Here is an 18,432-nt window from a genome sequence, read left to right as displayed (position 1 = left end):
AATGGGATTGCTTCTGTGGCCATGATGGTATTAGTATCTTCGAAGGTACCTATATGGGCTATTGCAATTCAATCCTTGGCAGTTACATTGAAGAAGCTTTTATGTGAAGGTTTTGATGCTAACAGCAAGAAGGCTGCTGTTAGAGAAAAGAAGGCCGCAAAATAGTAAAAAATTGTAAGACCATATATCTTTTTAGTTAGGTTATGTATTTAGTTTGAAATTGTGTTTACGCTTTTTATCTAAAATGTCCCATGATATTTTGTTTGTTTTTTGTGGAAATTTTTTTTGTTTTGTTATTAATCTTCTTATTTCATATTTTTATTTGTATTAATAGAGTATTATATAATCTCTTAGATGTTTGAAAGTAAAATGAAAACACATTTAAATTTGAGAACTTGTATTAAAATTTTATATGAAAAGATTATTTTAATGAACTAACAAAATGCTAGTATGACTATAAAAATAGATGGTATGATATCTGAGAGTCTAATTTATGTGTTATAAAAACACATACATACAAATATTTTACTTATGTTTTGTTCAGATTTTACATATGTTTTTGCTTATTTTTTTGTTAATATCTATTCAACATTTCAAAGAACCAAAAATGACTAATTTGCTGCTATATATAAACAGCCACACCTATAATTTATATTTATATAGAATTTAATGTAAACTATACTCAATGTATCAAACAATCAGATAATTTGTATATATAGATCATTTTATCATAGTTATAAAATAATATAAATATATAAACAATTAAAAAATACATATCATCTACGTATTGCATGAGTAACCATATATATATATATATCATTTTTAACCTTTTTAATAATCATCTTTTTAATAATAAAAACTAAATTTTTTTTATTCGTCCTAAGCCTATATGAACCTAAACACGGTACTGGATAGCCCTTGATATACAATTTCGAACTCCCACAATATGAGTGTATTTCCATCACTAAACCATCAGACTCAAAGACTTAAGAACACGAAGCTCTTTATTAGCAGCCTTAGTCCATTTCTCAGATGTCATGACTTGATGAACTGTGTTTGGTTATGTTTCCACACTATAGAACAAATCTAGGATTGGAAATATGAGTAAATATATCGTAAGAGATAGAATAAGAAATATGATATGGTAAAGAGTTGGTATTATGTATAGTATGTTTATAAGACATGGTTTTTAAATATTATTTAGTTTTTATAGTTTAGAATTGTTGTCACCCATAAAATTATTTACTAGATCCGCCACTGGTAGTAGGAATAGGTGATGAAGACTTAGATTTTCGAGGTGGTATAAAGATTTAGAATTATATTTGTAGGTCATGAAGATTTAGAATTTGGAGGTGGTAAAGACTTAGAATTTGTAGGTTGTAAAGAAGAAGTAAAATGTATATGAGAACAATGACACTCGGATAGGTATAGCTAGGAAGCATTAGTATCTAATAAATTCATATATGAAAAAAGAATATGTTTGTCAAATTAGTTGATAACTTGAGAATCAAGTACTACTCAATTTACATATAATAGAATCCATGGTAAGTTCTATTAAAATCCATATAACTAAGATATTATTGTTCTTAATAACAACCAAATAAATACAATACTTAGGAAAATTAGAATAGAGCAACAAAGTCTTCTTGCGGCTTGGCCTAACCTATTAAATTCCATACTAAGTAACCTATATAAAATATTATTCTCATTTTCTTTTTTTCATATAGCTTAAAAATCGATTTCCAAATTCCTCGCATGATCTTTCTTCCATAGTTGATATTTTGCCGTTACAAATACTTACAGAACACACTACAAATAAATGAAGGATGATCACAAGAGCACTTGCTCCAACCTATATGTTTAAACCGGATATTCCTGAAAGAACTCCAAGCGCGGCTAAGACTAGATTAAAAAAAATGCCAAAACCTTCCGCGGCGGCAATCAAGATGAAAGCGAAGATGACAGATAATGTAAAAACACAAACATCCAATCTATTTGACAAGAAGCCAACGAGAAACATGGTGAGGCTAACAGTTATCAAGACAATAATGGGGATGATTTTGTGAACATTGAATGTCGAATTTGGTGAGTTTGGAGAAACAAAGCAATCAAACAACTTACAAACGTAACTATATATGCCAAATACCCCCAAATATTTAAATAGAGAAAGGACAAAGTTTGTGTCTTTTTTTGTATGCGATCATGCTGCCCCATACTACTGCGAAGCCACATAGGGAAATCATCGCTATATGAAGAAATCTTATTCGGGATAATTTATCGTTTACTGCTATAACTTCAAGTTTTTCAGAGGGAATTCCCAAGGCGTTCAACGATTGCTGTCATACACATTTTATTTTCTTGTTTTATTGGGAAAAAAAATCTTGAAAGATGAAGGAAAAAGATAGTTGGGTAGATGTTCTTGTTTTAAATGAACATTTGCATATAAATACACAAAGAATAATAAATTAATAAAAATCATCTTTTATATTTTGTAACACAAATCACTTATGATTAAAAGCATTAATTCAAGATTCCTGAAAGAGTGAGAGTTTTCTTTTGGCTGGTTGTGCATAAGGTTATCATGACTAATTCGTAAAGACAACAAATGGATTTGTGTGATTCGGGGGTCTGTCAGGTATGTAAAAGGGGGGGGGGGGGGCACTACAAGAAAACACGCGTTTTGCGAAGACAAGTTGCAACGGAATATAGCTCTCGCAAATTTGCATTGGATTTGCGAGGACATTACGAGAAAAAAAAAATCTCTAGCAAATTCCTCGCAAAATTGCGAGGAAGCCAGTCGTCGCAAACCCGCTGCTCATTTGCGAGGCATTTACGACAAATTGGCAGGGAAAGTCAACTTCCTCGCAAATTAATCGCAATATTGCGACGCAATTGCGAAAACAAAATCCATAGCAAAATTGCTATGGAGCTGCGAGTGAATTGTGATAGCCATAACAAATCCATTGCAAAATTAGGAAATTATTTTTTATAAATATTATAAAACTTAATATAATTATTCTGAAATATATTTTAATGTGTTCATAAGGTAAATTATTATGAAATACATTACTAATACATTACTATTAATGATAGAAAAGAGTATGATGAGACAATGGATCTTATAATATACTTGAAAATTAATTTTACTTGAAAGTTAATTTTACTAACTTTTAAAATTATTTTGATGGTTTTTATAAATTAAATATACAGAGTTTGCGACATATTTGCGACTGATTTGCTAGATATATAGCAAATTAGTCGCAAATCTATCGCAAATTAACATAATCATAGCAATTCCCTCGCAAATGACAACTTCAAACCCTAAACCCTTAATCCTAAACCCTTAACCCTAAACTCTAAAGACTAATTACATTATTATTAATGATAAAAAGATGAATCCAAGACTTATAATCAAAGATAAGGCAGTGCAACACAAATTGTTGGAGAATTGGACACTTTGTGTATATTTGTCAAATATTTGTCCCAATATAATGAACATATATATGATATAGTGTAGAAAATAGTTAATGATTAGAGGAAGATGCTAAATTGGACAATTTTGGAAAGTTTGATGATAGAAAAGAGTATGATGAGCCTATAGGACCTTATAATATACTTGAAAGTTTATTTGACTAACTTTTTAAAATTATTTTGATGGTTTCTATAAATTAGATATTCAAGGTTTGCGACAAATTTGCGATGGATTTGTTAGTGGCATAGCAAATTAGTCGCAATACCATCACAAATATCTAATATCATAGCAATTCTCTCGCAAATGACAACTTTAAACCCTTGAACCTAAACCCTAAAGACTAATTACATTACTATTAATGATTAAAAAGAGGAATCCAAAATTTATAATCAAAGTTAGGGCACTAATGACAATTTCAAAACCTAAACCCTAAATTTGTCGCAAATCCATTGCAAATATCCCAAATCATAGCAATTCCCTCACAAATGACAACTTTAAACCCTTGAACTTTAACCCTAATGACATTATATGTTTGCAATTCTCAATATTCTTATATAATTCTTATATAAATTACATATTTTTTATATGTATGGAAATTCTGGAAATATTTTTATAGATTGTCCACATCCTTAGAGATTGTCCGGCGATGTCAGGGTTATGGAGTCGTATTGTTTGTCCGGATAGAAGAGGTCAGTTTTTTTACCAGGTTTTGCTGGAATAGGTGTCGGGGAACCTTAACTCTCTGCCAAGGGAGCCGTACAATGTCCTATGTTCAGCGTAAAACCCTGAATCCACATCCTATACCATCCCGAATAACACCCTAGCCGTAGCACAACCAGGATTTCCATGAGAGGTACCATCAATATTAAGCTTGAACCAGCTCTCCATAGGTGGGGCCCATGCAATCTGCCTCTCCACTCGAACCGTTGCATTTGACGCTCCACGGCAATCCAAGTTTGCATGATGCACTTCCTTGGCCATATCCTTAACAAACTTAACTCTTTCCCTGCATTTGTCAATTTCGCCAAAACTTTTTCACATCTCCATTTCCACCCCCACCATACAGTCATATCAAACAGAATAGCGAAGGAACATCTTACTTTACTGACGTCTCACCTTGTCTCCCTGTTTTTCCACAAAAAAAAGCATTAATTCATTGTACTATTAGAAGAAAATCATGTGTCGTAAATCTTCCCATAAATAAAATAAATAGATAGATAATCAAGAAATATAAAAGAGGAAAGTCTTTAGTTTGTCACCGCTCTCACACTTTAGTTTATCTATGTTTTTAGTAATAATTTCAATATAACCAAGTTTGGTATTTTAAAATATATTATGTACTTAATATCTTAAAAATATAAATATACTTTTAAATATAAAGTTACTACACGTGATACGAATCTTGGTTGTTAGAGTTTTTTTGTTTTGTTTAAGTCGCAGAATCAAAACGATGTCGTTTTTTTATAAATGATGACACCGCACTCTCTCACATGTGTCATCTGAGTCAGCACGATGATGCCACTTCACTCTCACATGTGTCATGTGAGTCAGCATCCATCTTGAAATAGGCACCATTTATATTAATTAACTAGATTTTAATCCGCGGTACACCGCGTGCATATAATTTTTATTATTATTTATATTTTATATTGTATTTGTTTGTTAAATATTGGATGTTTTGCAAACAGAAGAATAACTAAATTTCACGGTCGTTTGTGCGGTTAAATATTTATATTAATTTTTTAATCACGATATACTTCATGACCATTTGTTTGTTATATTTAGTTTGTTTTGTTTAGTATTTGAGATTCTATTTTGATTTTTAATTATTATAACAAAAAAATACGGGATCTAAAATACATAATAAGTCATTTATACGCTATGATTAAGTTAACATTTTTCTTAATGATTTAATTATTTTACACAATCTTAGTTAATTCGACTTAATTTTATATGTCAGATATTCTAATATTAATAGTGTTAATAAATAGTAAAATGAAGATTTAACCCGTGTTAGCACAAATTTAATAATATTTTATTAATTCCAACATGTCCTCTTTATAACCCATCTAATATATAACCATATTATATATTATTTAAAACTTTTTTTAATTTTACATATTCGTAAGATTTTTTAAAATTTTATTAAGTTTATATATATTAATTATAATATTTAAATAAATGTAAATCGAAGTTTTTCTTACGTTAACAATCAAACTTCACAGATTTTGGAAAACAAAATAGGAATCAAATTGTTGTTTTCTTTGTTTGCAAAAGATTTAGAGATAGAGTATCTTCAAAACACAGTAGAAGATGTAATTAAATATATTATAGTTTCTGTTTTCATAATGATTTTGCTGTAATTTTTTTTTAGTTTGAATAGAATGTAAAATTTGTAGTAAACAAAATCTGAAGTAATATTATTCTTGGAAAAAATTTAGGGATTAACTTTGTAAATAATAAATAAGTACAAATAAAAGGGTAGAACACAAAATGTACTTCAAAAATGTATATATAGATTGGATATAAAATTTAAATTTTAATTGAAGTAGAAAATTAACACTAAATATTTATAAAGGTAAAAATTGACACTTTTAAAACAATACAGATACGAAATAACCCTTTTCCCGTGCAAATTGTCACCATTCACCTATTTGCAAATAAACCTTCTTATTATATACAAAGCCGGTCTTCAAATCGAAAATTCTTTACAGGGGTTTGAATTGCTTTCTTGAATAAGAAAATTACAACTGGGCTTCATAATTATCTTCAGCTCATTTTGGGCCCATAATACAACTCGACCTAACGCTGTCAAAATAAATTAATTAAATGCTTCTTCACTTTCTAGAACATTCTTTTTCTTAAACACGTCTTTTTAACTTTGTTAATCAAAAAATTTAAGACGGTTCCAATTTCCTTAATTATAATATTTTTTTTCCAATTTATCGTCATCAAGATATAATAACTTTTAATTATCATTGTCTTTTTTATACAATACCGAAAGTGCACCTCATGTCACAACCCCACTGGTTCGACCTTCTCATAGTCCAGCCGCGTGACACCTCGACACCACATTAATGACGGCGCCGTTAAACAGACGTGGCTATAGATCAACGGCGTTAAAATCTCCGTCCTTTGAGAAAGACACGGTTTATTATTATATTTATATACGTCTCCCCCATGTCTTTAACATCGATTCCCCCAAGCGTCGCTGAGATTTGAAATCAACGGTTCAGATCAAAACAATCTATTCAACGGTTCAGATCGATTCTAAATCTTCTCCTTCTATTTTTTAAGGCTTCCTTCGAGATCCTTCTTCTCCAGAAAGCCCTAGAAGAAGAAACGGAAAGCTGCGATCGGAATCAATGGCGGATGAACATAAGCATGCAGAATCTTCACCAGCGGTGGAGGTTGTAGAGAGAGAATCGTTGATGGAGAAGTTATCGGAGAAGATCCATCACAAAGGTGATTCGTCTTCATCAGATGACGAGAACGAGAAGAAACCATCGTCTTCTTCGTCTCCGAGGTCTTTGAAATCGAAGGTTTATCGTTTGTTTGGTAGGGAGAGACCTGTTCATAAGGTTCTCGGCGGTGGAAAACGTACGTTTTTTTTTTCCTTACTCCGATCTCAATTTTGTTTGATACGAATTTGAAATTGATCTTGTTGATTTTATCGTTTTAGGGGTTTGGTTAATTTAATGATGTTTTATAGTTTGAATCTGTGTATTAGATGTGTTTGCTTTTTAATTAATGATACTTCTGAGATTCTCTGATTTATAGAAGAACCCTAATTTTGCGCAGCGGCGGATATATTTATGTGGAAGAACAAGAAGATGTCAGGTGGTGTAATTGGTGGTGCTACAGTAGCTTGGGTGCTCTTTGAATTGATGGAGTATCATCTTCTTACTCTATTGTGTCATGTTATGATCGTTGCTCTTGCTGTGTTGTTTCTATGGTCTAATGCCACCATGTTTATTCATAAGTAAGTTTCTTTGTGATCTTTTAAATCTTATGGAAATGCCATCATAGATTAAAGCTTAGTTGAGTTTGACCCTTATTTGGTACCAATTTCAGGTCACCACCAAAGATTCCTGAAGTTCATATCCCTGAAGAACCTCTTCTTCAGCTTGCTTCGGGTCTCAGAATCGAAATCAACCGTGGTTTCTCTTCTCTTCATGAGATTGCATCTGGAAGGGATATCAAGAAGTTCCTCTCTGTAAGTTTAGACTCTCCAGGACTTAATCCGTTCTTAGTAATGTCTCAACTTTTAAGCTTTTGACAATAACTGTACTGTTTGATCGAATCAGGCAATTTTTGGATTGTGGGTTCTATCCATCTTGGGCGGCTGCTGTAGTTTCTTGACATTGGCGTACATAGGTAACACTTACGACTTCTGAAAGTATTGCTTTTTCCTTAAAAATCTTAATAACAAAACAAGTTCTGATGTATGGTTCTTGATCTGATTCAGCTTTGGTTCTGCTCTTCACTGTTCCTCTTATCTACGACAAGTATGAAGACAAAATAGACCCATACGGTGAGAAAGCGATGGCTGAATTGAAGAAGCAATACGCTGTGTTTGACGCAAAGGTTTTGAGCAAAATCCCAAGGGGACCTTTGAAGAACAAGAAGAAAGATTAGTTTTTTTTTTTGGGTTTTGAGTGTAATGCTCACAATACTCTGGTTTTTTTAAATGTGGGTTTGTGTTGTGAATTGGTAAATCTAAATAGTTTATGTGTTAGCTCTCATTCCGCATTTTACTTTAAGATCTTTGCTTCTTTATTTTGATTTTGTGGTTATTTTGGTGTTGTGGGAAGGAGGACAAAATTTGCAGTTGTTCTCTTGGTCTATATATATTTATCTTGGTCGACTTTAGTGTATCAATATGTATGTCTTGTTATCTTAATATCTTGTATGCTTCGATTACTCGAGAGGCCAAAAGAGAGTACACGTCTTAGCTATGTTAATTAGATATATTGATTGGGTAGATATATGCAGTACGCAATTGAGTCATAGATGTCAGGATGGCCGAGTGGTCTAAGGCGCCAGACTCAAGTTCTGGTCCTCGTAAGAGGGCGTGGGTTCAAACCCCACTTCTGACAATAATTTTTTTTTTTTTTTTTTTTTTTGCTCAACATCAACTTTCCAATAACCAAATGATACAACCAAATCAAAGGCACATTACATTCGTCTCAATAGAATTGGACCACAAAACAAATGCAATGGTTGATCAAGTACAACCCTGAACACTAGGCGGATCCAACGCTACCTAATCGAGAACCATTGCATTTTTTAACCACATCGAGATAGATAACACACCACGACTCAGAGTGAAATCATTTCTTAAACCACCTAAGTTGACCCAATGACACGAAAACAAATACTAACACATAGAAGGCCTAAACCAATACTGAAAGCAGATCAAATCCCAGCTATGAGAATCTCGTGATCAACGTGAAGAGCTTGTCTCAATAACTTCAAACCCCACTTCTGACAATAATTTTTTTTTTTTTTTTTTTTTTTGCTCAACATCAACTTTCCAATAACCAAATGATACAACCAAATCAAAGGCACATTACATTCGTCTCAATAGAATTGGACCACAAAACAAATGCAATGCTTGATCAAGTACAACCCTGAACACTAGGCGGATCCAACGCTACCTAATCGAGAACCATTGCATTTTTTAACCACATCGAGATAGATAACACACCACGACTCAGAGTGAAATCATTTCTTAAACCACCTAAGTTGACCCAATGACACGAAAACAAATACTAACACATAGAAGGCCTAAACCAATACTGAAAGCAGATCAAATCCCAGCTATGAGAATCTCGTGATCAACGTGAAGAGCTTGTCTCAATAACTTCAACACCTAGAAGGCGCATTATCAGAAAAGTTTGGTTTCTCCAGCTTTCACTGTTCCGGTCCTAAACCTATAACGGAAAATACATCCGACTGACCCGACTAAGAGTCATGAAGCTTTGATAACCGGCGAAATAGATGGTTCTCCGAACTAACTATACAAACCAGAATGCTAATCATCTAAAGATTAGAAATTGGAGCACAATTTAGCATTACCATCACCTCACAGTGCAAGTTCAAAGAGGCATCATCACTCCCGTCAAGTTACGAGACATACATCACCTTGGTTGGACTGAAAAAACAAAAACAACACCACTCCTTGTTGCCGGACACTGTCGTGGCTGGAATGGAGCACATACTAACCCAGACCCGACCACTGAAGCTCGTCGAAGAAGAGCTTCAGCCCTCACTGCTTTCTGATGCCCACAAACCGCCGGTGACAAAACGGCAAACGAAGTCACCAGCCCAAAACCACCAGATCTGGCCCAGAATCGACGCCATCCTCCAACATCTGCACCAGGGCCTTCACCAGCAACCTCCACCCGACGGATCTTCGCTTCACGCGCCGAGGAATCACTGGAACCACCCAAACGACGGCGAGAATATAACAAGGAGCGGGAAAACGGAAATAGAACTACAAAGAGGAAGAAGAAAAACTAAGAAGGGCGAATCCATCTCCAGCGCCGAAAGGGCAACCGGAGAGGCAGATCGAAGCAGATCGAACTGGCGGCGGCTTTCTCTCTCGCGGCAACTCTCTCTCGCTCTTAGCGTATTCTTAAGTTGTTATTTCTGACAATAAATTAGTTTTCTTCTGAAGCAAATGTATTTTTCTTTTTTTTTTTTTTTTTTGCCGTGTTGTGTGTGGCATGAGAATTTGAGGACCAAATTTGTAGTCGTGATCTTGCTATGTGCATATTAATTTATTTATGGATTTTAATCTCCTGTATCCTTTGACCAAAAATACATTTCTCAAATACATTTGTTATAAAACTGACTATTTTTTTCCTTTTCTTTAAATTAAATATTTAGTGAAAGACCTCTTAACTCTTTATAATTTCTTTTATTTATCGATTTTTTATTACAACTAATAACTGTGTCTTACGAATTTTAGTTTTGATATAATATTTATATTCCGACATAATGAAGGAAGAATAAGTTTTCTCAATTGTCTTTGGGTGGTGCTTGTGCTTGCTTTTATTACATATTTATCAGTAGTACTCAGCAAAGTCAGGATGGCCGAGTGGTCTAAGGCGCCAGACTTAAGTTCTGGTCCTCTTACGAGGGCGTGGTTTCAAACCCCACTTCTGACAGTTATTTTTTTTGCCTAATTTTGTATTTTATAACTATGCTAAATGATTTGAAGACGTAATTAACCTTTTTTTTCCTTCTTAATTTCTTAATTTCACGATTTGTATATGTTTGTCAATTAACATCAGTTCAATATAAAAGAACTGATAAATATGGACCAGAATGGTGAATAAGTAACAATACAGTTGGGTTCCACTTCACTTCTTGTTTTCCAAAATAAATCATCGTAACAAAAAGCACCATCTCATCACAACCTTGTCATAACATTTAACGTTTCAGCACAACATGGTCTCTATGTTTTCTCTTAAGCAAAAATATGGCAAATCGTCTTATCATGTCAAACATCCAATTCCAAACGTGTTCAATTCTTCGGGTAACTATATTAATTTTGCGTGAATGAGAACCATGTATGAATTCTATAATCCATGGTTTGCAACAATCAAAATCATTTGTAAACACAAAAAAATTATGATTTGTAATAAAAAAAAAGTTTATATAGTGAAAACATATGATAAGTTATAGAAAAATGTAGCATCTACACTACTAATTGGAAAGCACACTTAGACATATAAAAAAAAAAAAAAAAAAAAAACATAACATATATCCTTTTTTTTTTGTCAAACAAGTTTCATTAAAACTTAGGTCCTCAAAGAGGATAGTTCATACAAGGAGAGAACTCTCTGGCACAACCCCCGAGAACTCTTCTCCCGGCGGTGTCGAATTAGATCGGCGCCGCTGGGCCACTGATTTGCCATCGTCGTTCTCTTCTCTGCTCCCAAACCCTGCTCTGGTCTGCTCTCGAATCCACCAGAGGTTCATCGGTCTGTCAAGCTACTCCGGCCATGCGTCAGCTTCAATCCCTCTTCTCCTCCTCAGCTCATCCGGTGGTTCGTCTTGAAGAGGTGATTCTCTCGAGACCCCAACTGTCCAATAACAAATCTGAGATCTTTGGGCACCATGTGTGTCCTGCTTTCCGCCTATCTTACCGGCTCTCTTTGAAGTCATCCGTATCACCTCCGCTCTCCTTGGGTTCATACCCCATCACCAAGTGGCTTACATGGTTGATGTTGGAATGGAGCTCTGTTTTGACGCCAGAACTGAGTGAGATTTTGACGGACAAAGCTTTAACTCTGGCATCCCCTTCCCCTCCCTCTGCATCCCTGGTCGTCTTAGATTGTTGTTCAGCTCTTAACCTCCCTGATCTGCCGCTTCACCCGAGGAAATCTATTTTCCACAAACCAGACCAGACCAAATCCCTCTCTGTCTTCTCGATTCAGGTTTGAACCCAATTCCCATCATAGAACCCTGGTAGATAGAGATTCTCGGCTTGATTTCGATACATATCTGTGCTGGAAGTCTTTTAGAACCCCTATTAGTGGATTGAGTACAACCCTACAAGTTTCCCCTGCCTCTAGTTTGATTGGCTGTAGAAACTGATATATTCCAATAATTGAGGTTTGCGTATAGGGATAATATAAAACTGAATACATAATTTTATGAAAACAGAATTAATTCTACAAAACACAAAAATAGGAACTAATCTCCACCAACAATTATAATGTTATGAATCTTTAAATTCAAAAACAAAAATAATGAATTACACATTCCGCATAATTAGTACTTACCATAACAATAACAACAATAATGATATGTAATTCCCTAAATCTTTTATATGGCGATTTTAAAAATCTAATCATATATAAATTCGTTTAGATACTAATCATAAACTCAAAATTCCAAATTAAAAAGAATATTACCTAATATGCAAATCAAGATTGTATATTTATCTATATATACTTCGATTAACTTTACGATATTTCTATTTTTACTAAATCTATTAATTCCTAACACATTAAAATCTAAAATTTGAAATTTAAAGTTTAGAAACTCTTCAAAGTAGTTATTCACATAATATTCAAATCATCGTAAATTTAGGAACTTACAAAAATTTGTTGTTACGAATTTTATTCAGAAAATATAGGGTTTCATTTGAATATATAAAAAAATTAGGATAATAAATTCTAAAGAAAATTCTGAAACCGACGAACCTATCCTATAAATAATGGTCATCGTGTGAATTAGTGATCTATATAATGTATCACTATCAATTCACCAAAAACTATCAGATCACTTCTCAAGAACCAAAAAATACTCTCAATAGAGATTTAATATAAAATATGAAGCACCAGCAACTAGCAGTAAAATCGTCAAACATTTCAATACATCTTCACGTGTTAGCGTGAAGATACTCCATATGCAGAAACAATACACTACACACTTAGGAGAACCCTTTCTAAATTGTTCTTATGATGAAGTTGTAAGTTTCTATATTAGATAGATTTTATAATCAATTGTATCTTACTAACGTTATATAATTTTATGTTGTTTGTTTACAGAGAATAAAAATGAATCTTGAAGTGAATAAGACAATTGATTACAGCTTCTGAAGGTTAATTACACTTATGCAATATCTTACGAACCAACAACATAATTAGTTTTTAATTATTTTTCTTCATTACTACTGTGGTTTTAATAATTAGCTTTTGTTCTTTGTGTTAGTTTATAACTCATCCATCATTATCATTTGCGATTAGAACTGATTGCTAAATTATTTGGTAAAACACTCCTTATTATAACATAATCATGTCATATGATATGTATTTAGATCTGTTTCTCTTTTTTTTTACGTGTAATATGTATGATCTACCTTTCTGTATTTAGCAATCACAACTATGGTAACAATCTTTTGAGATCTTTAAGAAGAATGGAGTGATGGACTCGCAACAGAGAAGAGTAAGTTAATTACTCAATTCTTTCTTTTTACCATGCATCAATTTTTATGTAAACCATTATCTTTCTTTTTTAATTCAAGAATTTGTGTCTTATTTGGTGTTGAACAACAAAGGTGTTAACATCAACATAAGGATGGTTCATAAGGTAAACGTGAGTTTTGTTATTTTAATATGAGGTTTCATAAACTGCATACTTTTAGTGACATTCTTTTGGGTTTGAAATTGTTGCAGATTAAGATAATGGTTGGAAACCATACAAGTGACACCAAAGACCAACGACGAGACCGCTTCGGAAGCACACAAATTTACTGCCACCGAGGTCTAAGATGCAGCTGGTTCCTAGAGGCTGATGCCAATCAAAAAGAAAGAACGATTTCTCCTTTACTATCTTTGTTTGTTTTTTTTTCGTTTGTGACATATCAAACATAATACTATAAAAATATGAAAGTAAATGTTTGTTTAGCCAAACTTAGAATTCTTCACTTCTACTCCAATTAGTACGCGTGGGTTTGAATCGCTTACATATTTCCTTCTTCTTATTTTTTTTGGAAGAAACATATTTCCTTATCTATGGGAATAAAATATATAAACCATTTTGTCTCAAAATAGACATATATCCCATTTTGGTTACTATTTTTTTAAAAATGTTCTTATTTATAACAAAAACAAATCCAACTATTCTTTTTGTCTAACACGAACTAAAAACAAATAGAAAACTAAACTATTATAAGTTTGAATTATAAAAGTTAATGATATTATAGGCAATTCTCATAAGTTCAAATCACAATATCTCTCTTACTAGGCCTGAGTATGTGAATAATCTGTTCGGGCTGGGATATTAACCGTTCGTATTTGGATAAACCGGTTTAGGAAAATAGAATCCGTTGGGTAATTTTAGAGTTTCGGTTTGAGTTTAGTTTGGATACTCTCGGGTTTGTGTTGGTTTGGATTACAAATTTTAGAACCCGATTACTACTCGAACTACCGGGTACCAAAAAAATTCTTAAAATTAGTTAAATTTAAATAATTTTAACTAAATTTTGACGTATGTAACAAATATTTTGTGGATATTTTAATTATTTTAGGTATTTAGGTATTAAAATAATTGATATATTCAAAATTATAATTACAATTTTGGATAATTGAATTATACCAGTGCTAAATATTATTAATATTGTAGATAATTCTATATTTTTGGGTTTTATGGATACCTGTTTGGATAGCGGATATTACCCAAACCCGAATCCAAACCCATGGGTTTAGCAATATAGAACCCAATAGAATTATTTAGGTATACCCGAACCCAACCCTGAACCAGTCATTTGGGATCGGGTTTCGAATTAGGTATTCGAGTAAGATTTTTTTTCTCAGCCGTTTCTTTTAAATATTTCTTTATATGTTGGACTAAAATATATAATCTCAAATGGGTATTAAAACCACAATTATGAGATGTAAAAAAATTTCGTATATGGGACTAAATGAGTTTTTGTCCCGAAATAGTAATAGCACCTTTTTGTTACTATATTTGTTTTTTTTTCATGTAGTGTTCTTTACTTAACTGGTACGAATTCTGAATATGAATTTAACTAGATATTCACCGCGGTACATCGCATGACTAAATTTGTTTTAAAAAATGCAAAATGTATTTTGGTTAGTACATTACCTATATATGTAACTTATTTTTGTATTTTCTAAATGTATGGTATTTTGCATCTATATATTATGTAGTATCCAATTCTATGTTTTAGGTGTATATCGTGGATTTTTTATAAGATAGGAGAGATATCACACAGTTCATTAAATATTTAAATCGTCGAGAAATGTTTTTTTTTTCCATTGTAGAGATAGTAGTATTTTAATTATATTGTAGTTTTTCAATAATATCAGTACAATATAATTTGGCTTTCTATTTTTGTTAGTTTCATATATAAATAATCTAACACTTTAGCATATATAGTTTATGTGTGCAATGAAAATAAAAGTAAGTTGTTTTTTTTTATATGAGTTATACTAATTGTTTACTTTTATAAACTTTTAATTAATGGATTAAAAGTATGTGTATATAATATGTTATCTAGAGCATCTCTCACTTTTGGTTAGTATAAAACTTATTCATGATTTTGTAAAAAGTGTTAATGTATAGAGTTCATTTATGGAGTTATTAATTTATCGATTCTTAAGCATAACCATTAAAAAAATTTGGGACCAAGAAAATATATTGATTTATGGAGTTTTAATTTTTATTAATTTATTACTATTTTTAAGTTTAAGCTATATACTTAGTTTAAAATGTGGAGTAAATTCATAAATAAAGCATAAAATATTCATCCTTCATAAAATTGCTGGGAAAATTTGTTAATTGTTATGACACAATTTATTATAAATTTCCAAATTATATATTACCAAATGAAGATTATAATGGAGAAACCAAAGTGGTGGTTACTTAAAAAAGGAAAAATGACAATGCTTAGACTCACCAAAAAAAAGTACGTAAGATAAAAGTATATTTACCCAAAAAAAAACTAAAACCACACATTATCTCTTCCTTCCTTCTTCTCTATTTCTTCTTAATCTCATCCATTCGACATGTCTCTTACTGATTCTTCTATACCTTCGTCTTCTTCTTATCCTTATCCGCCTGTGACCCGCGAAGAAACCGGGATTCACGCCCATGAGACCAGATAACTAAACCAAAAGTTATTGCCATTCTAAAAACTCTTGCTGTGATATTGGTTTAAAAATATTGAGGTACATGTAAGTAACAACGAAAAGGAATAAGGTGACAATATTTTAGTCACTAAGGCAAGCAGTCTCATACGATTGAAATGGCTAGACTCTAATGAAATATAGATAAACAATTCCCGTAGTGTTTCTTTATGCCTAATCAATATCAGAGCTGGTGAAGCAGAGGATTTAGACGAATACACACTTGAGGTATGTTTGATACCTCTCTGACTTGTTAAGGTATGTCAAGTAACATAACATCATCTCCTTCAAGGGTTCCTCAGCATAAAGAAAAATCATGACTAAAAAATAATATCACTTTTATCTGTTGGTCCCAAAAGTGAGAAGAAAGATAAACTTACATCGCAAGCAGCTTCACGTCAGCTGAGACATTAAAGGTTAATATAGATTTGTTTTTTATAGGCTTTGACTCTTTTTGTTTCCATGATTTTGTATCACATGTTATGATACTTCCATCACGTTCTACAAAAAGAAAAAAAAAATCCTCGGTTGTTAGTCGTGGCAGTGAAAAAAAATAAAAGAATTTAAAACTTGCAGTGCCAGAAGATATAATTTTACCAGTGTTTGCAGCAATGCAAAGAGCTTCATTGCCTACATTGTCTTCTAGAAAATCTACAGGAGGCAAACATCTGGTCCTGCATTTCAGATTTCAAACTCATCGGATCCAATACAACAATGTTGGAAGTTTGTATATAAACTAAGAAAACCCAACTGACCTTCTCTTTAGATAGATTGGCAGCAGTGGTAGAAGCATTCAGCCCCGTAGCTGATAAAGTGTACAATCACTGTTTTGAAGAAGATCCCTCTATCATCATGTTTAATGAGTAGTGGAAATGTCACTGATGGGGTTAAGCTAACTGCTTGTTCTATGAGTGATGCTTCTAATTTGTTTTTGATATCAAAAGAAAATAAATTTTGACGTATTTAACAAATATTTTGTGGATATTTTAATTATTTTAGGTATTTAGAGTATTAAAATAATTGATATATTCAAAATTATAATTACAATTTTGGATAATTAAATTATACCAGTGCTAAATATTATTAATATTGTAGATAATTCTATATTTTTGGGTTTTATGGATACCTGTTTGGATAGCGGATATTACCCAAACCCGAATCCAAACCCATGGGTTTAGCAATATAGAACCCAATAGAATTATTTAGGTATACCCGAACCCAACCATGAACCAGTTATTTGGGATCGGGTTTCGAATTAGGTATTCGAGTAAGATTTTTTTTCCCAGCCGTATCTTTTACATATTTCTTTATATGTTGGACTAATATATATAATCTCAAAAGGGTATTAAAACCACAATTATGAGATGTAAAAACATTTCATATATGGGACGAAATGAGTTTTTGTCCCGAAATAGTAAAACTTGGATCTATCTCGAATTAATTAGAAACCAAAACATATTACTATTGATGAATTTGAAACTCTGTGTGTGGTGTAGCTTGCTTGTACGCTACACTAGCTAAACCACCTCTATCACATAATATTAATCTTTCTGATCTCAAATTAAGTTTTGAATTAAGAAAAACAAAAATCAAAACAGATTAGTAGTAGTTCTTGTTGTCACCATAATTTATTTAAGATTCTTTAAGGACGTGTAACATTTTGTTTTAAGTGGGAGACAATAGTACTCCTGAGTAGATTGCCACCAATTATGCTCCACGCATTCTCTTTTAATCGACTGCTCCGGTTACAATTATTGGAGGGTAATAATGTTAAAACACTTTTTTATTTATTAAATAACTATTTACAATTACAATTATTAATCTAGATTGCAAAACCAATCAAAGGTCCTAGAGTGCGTGCAAGGGACCCCGAGTCCACGACCAATCTCTTTATTTTTGCTGTCTGTTTGTCTATTTTCTATTGGCCATTTCTCTTTTTAATCATTTTTTTTCAAAAGAACTTCATACAAAAAATGAATATTTCCATGAAATCCTTACTCCTATGTGCACTACTACTAAGTTACTTGGCTTTTAGAGAGAACATGTAAAACGCATAAAGTGATTTTACTATTAGTTCTGCTGCAAATAATAAGAAATCCTTTTACCAAATAATAAGAAATGAGTCATTTCACTTGTTCTATTGTCAAGAAATAATAATATAGTACTGTATAATAAGAAAAATAAATATTTAAGAAACAAAAAAGTGGGACACGTCAATAAACCAATCAATGAATATTATGCACCTGTCCGCTTTAACTTTTAAGATAGTCTTTTAGGACATTATAATGA

General features: G+C 32.3%; 1 protein-coding gene, 2 long non-coding RNA genes and 2 other non-coding genes across 7 annotated transcripts; 4 read left to right on the top strand and 1 right to left on the bottom strand.

The window, feature by feature from the left end:
* Window positions 1–6,609: 6,609 nt before the first annotated feature.
* On the top strand, window positions 6,610–8,339 carry LOC104707419 (reticulon-like protein B2). Its single transcript, XM_010423765.2, has 5 exons — window positions 6,610–7,072; window positions 7,274–7,454; window positions 7,547–7,688; window positions 7,780–7,849; window positions 7,941–8,339. The coding sequence occupies exons 1-5, from the start codon at window positions 6,838–6,840 to the stop codon at window positions 8,108–8,110; spliced, it is 798 nt and encodes a 265-aa protein (XP_010422067.1). The 5' UTR covers window positions 6,610–6,837; the 3' UTR covers window positions 8,111–8,339.
* A 148-nt stretch (window positions 8,340–8,487) lies between these two features.
* TRNAL-CAA (transfer RNA leucine (anticodon CAA)) lies at window positions 8,488–8,571 on the top strand. Its single transcript has one exon. It is a non-coding gene; the product is annotated as a tRNA-Leu (tRNA).
* A 1,992-nt stretch (window positions 8,572–10,563) lies between these two features.
* Window positions 10,564–10,647, top strand: TRNAL-UAA (transfer RNA leucine (anticodon UAA)). Its single transcript has one exon. It is a non-coding gene; the product is annotated as a tRNA-Leu (tRNA).
* A 519-nt stretch (window positions 10,648–11,166) lies between these two features.
* Window positions 11,167–13,905, top strand: LOC104707418 (uncharacterized). 2 transcript variants are annotated; one of them, XR_754646.3, is made up of 5 exons: window positions 11,167–11,922; window positions 13,042–13,094; window positions 13,367–13,438; window positions 13,551–13,582; window positions 13,669–13,905. It is a non-coding gene; the product is annotated as an uncharacterized LOC104707418 (long non-coding RNA). The 2 variants fall into 2 exon arrangements; XR_015564451.1 differs by lacking the exon at window positions 13,042–13,094 and having other exon boundaries at window positions 11,168–11,922.
* Window positions 13,906–15,810: 1,905 nt separating this feature from the next.
* LOC104707416 (uncharacterized) lies at window positions 15,811–17,076 on the bottom strand. Of its 2 annotated transcripts, XR_015564592.1 has the most exons (4): window positions 16,899–17,076; window positions 16,741–16,817; window positions 16,524–16,644; window positions 15,811–16,122 (listed from the first exon to the last, which is right to left on the bottom strand). It is a non-coding gene; the product is annotated as an uncharacterized LOC104707416 (long non-coding RNA). The 2 variants fall into 2 exon arrangements; XR_754645.2 differs by lacking the exon at window positions 15,811–16,122 and having other exon boundaries at window positions 16,135–16,644; window positions 16,899–17,036.
* Between the last annotated feature and the right edge of the window lie 1,356 nt (window positions 17,077–18,432).

Source organism: Camelina sativa, chromosome 8 (genome assembly GCF_030686135.1).
Source record: "Camelina sativa cultivar CO46 ecotype springtype chromosome 8, ASM3068613v1".
Lineage (NCBI taxonomy): Eukaryota > Viridiplantae > Streptophyta > Magnoliopsida > Brassicales > Brassicaceae > Camelina > Camelina sativa.
Note: the sequence above shows the minus strand (reverse complement) of the source record. Positions and strands in the feature narration are given on the sequence as shown.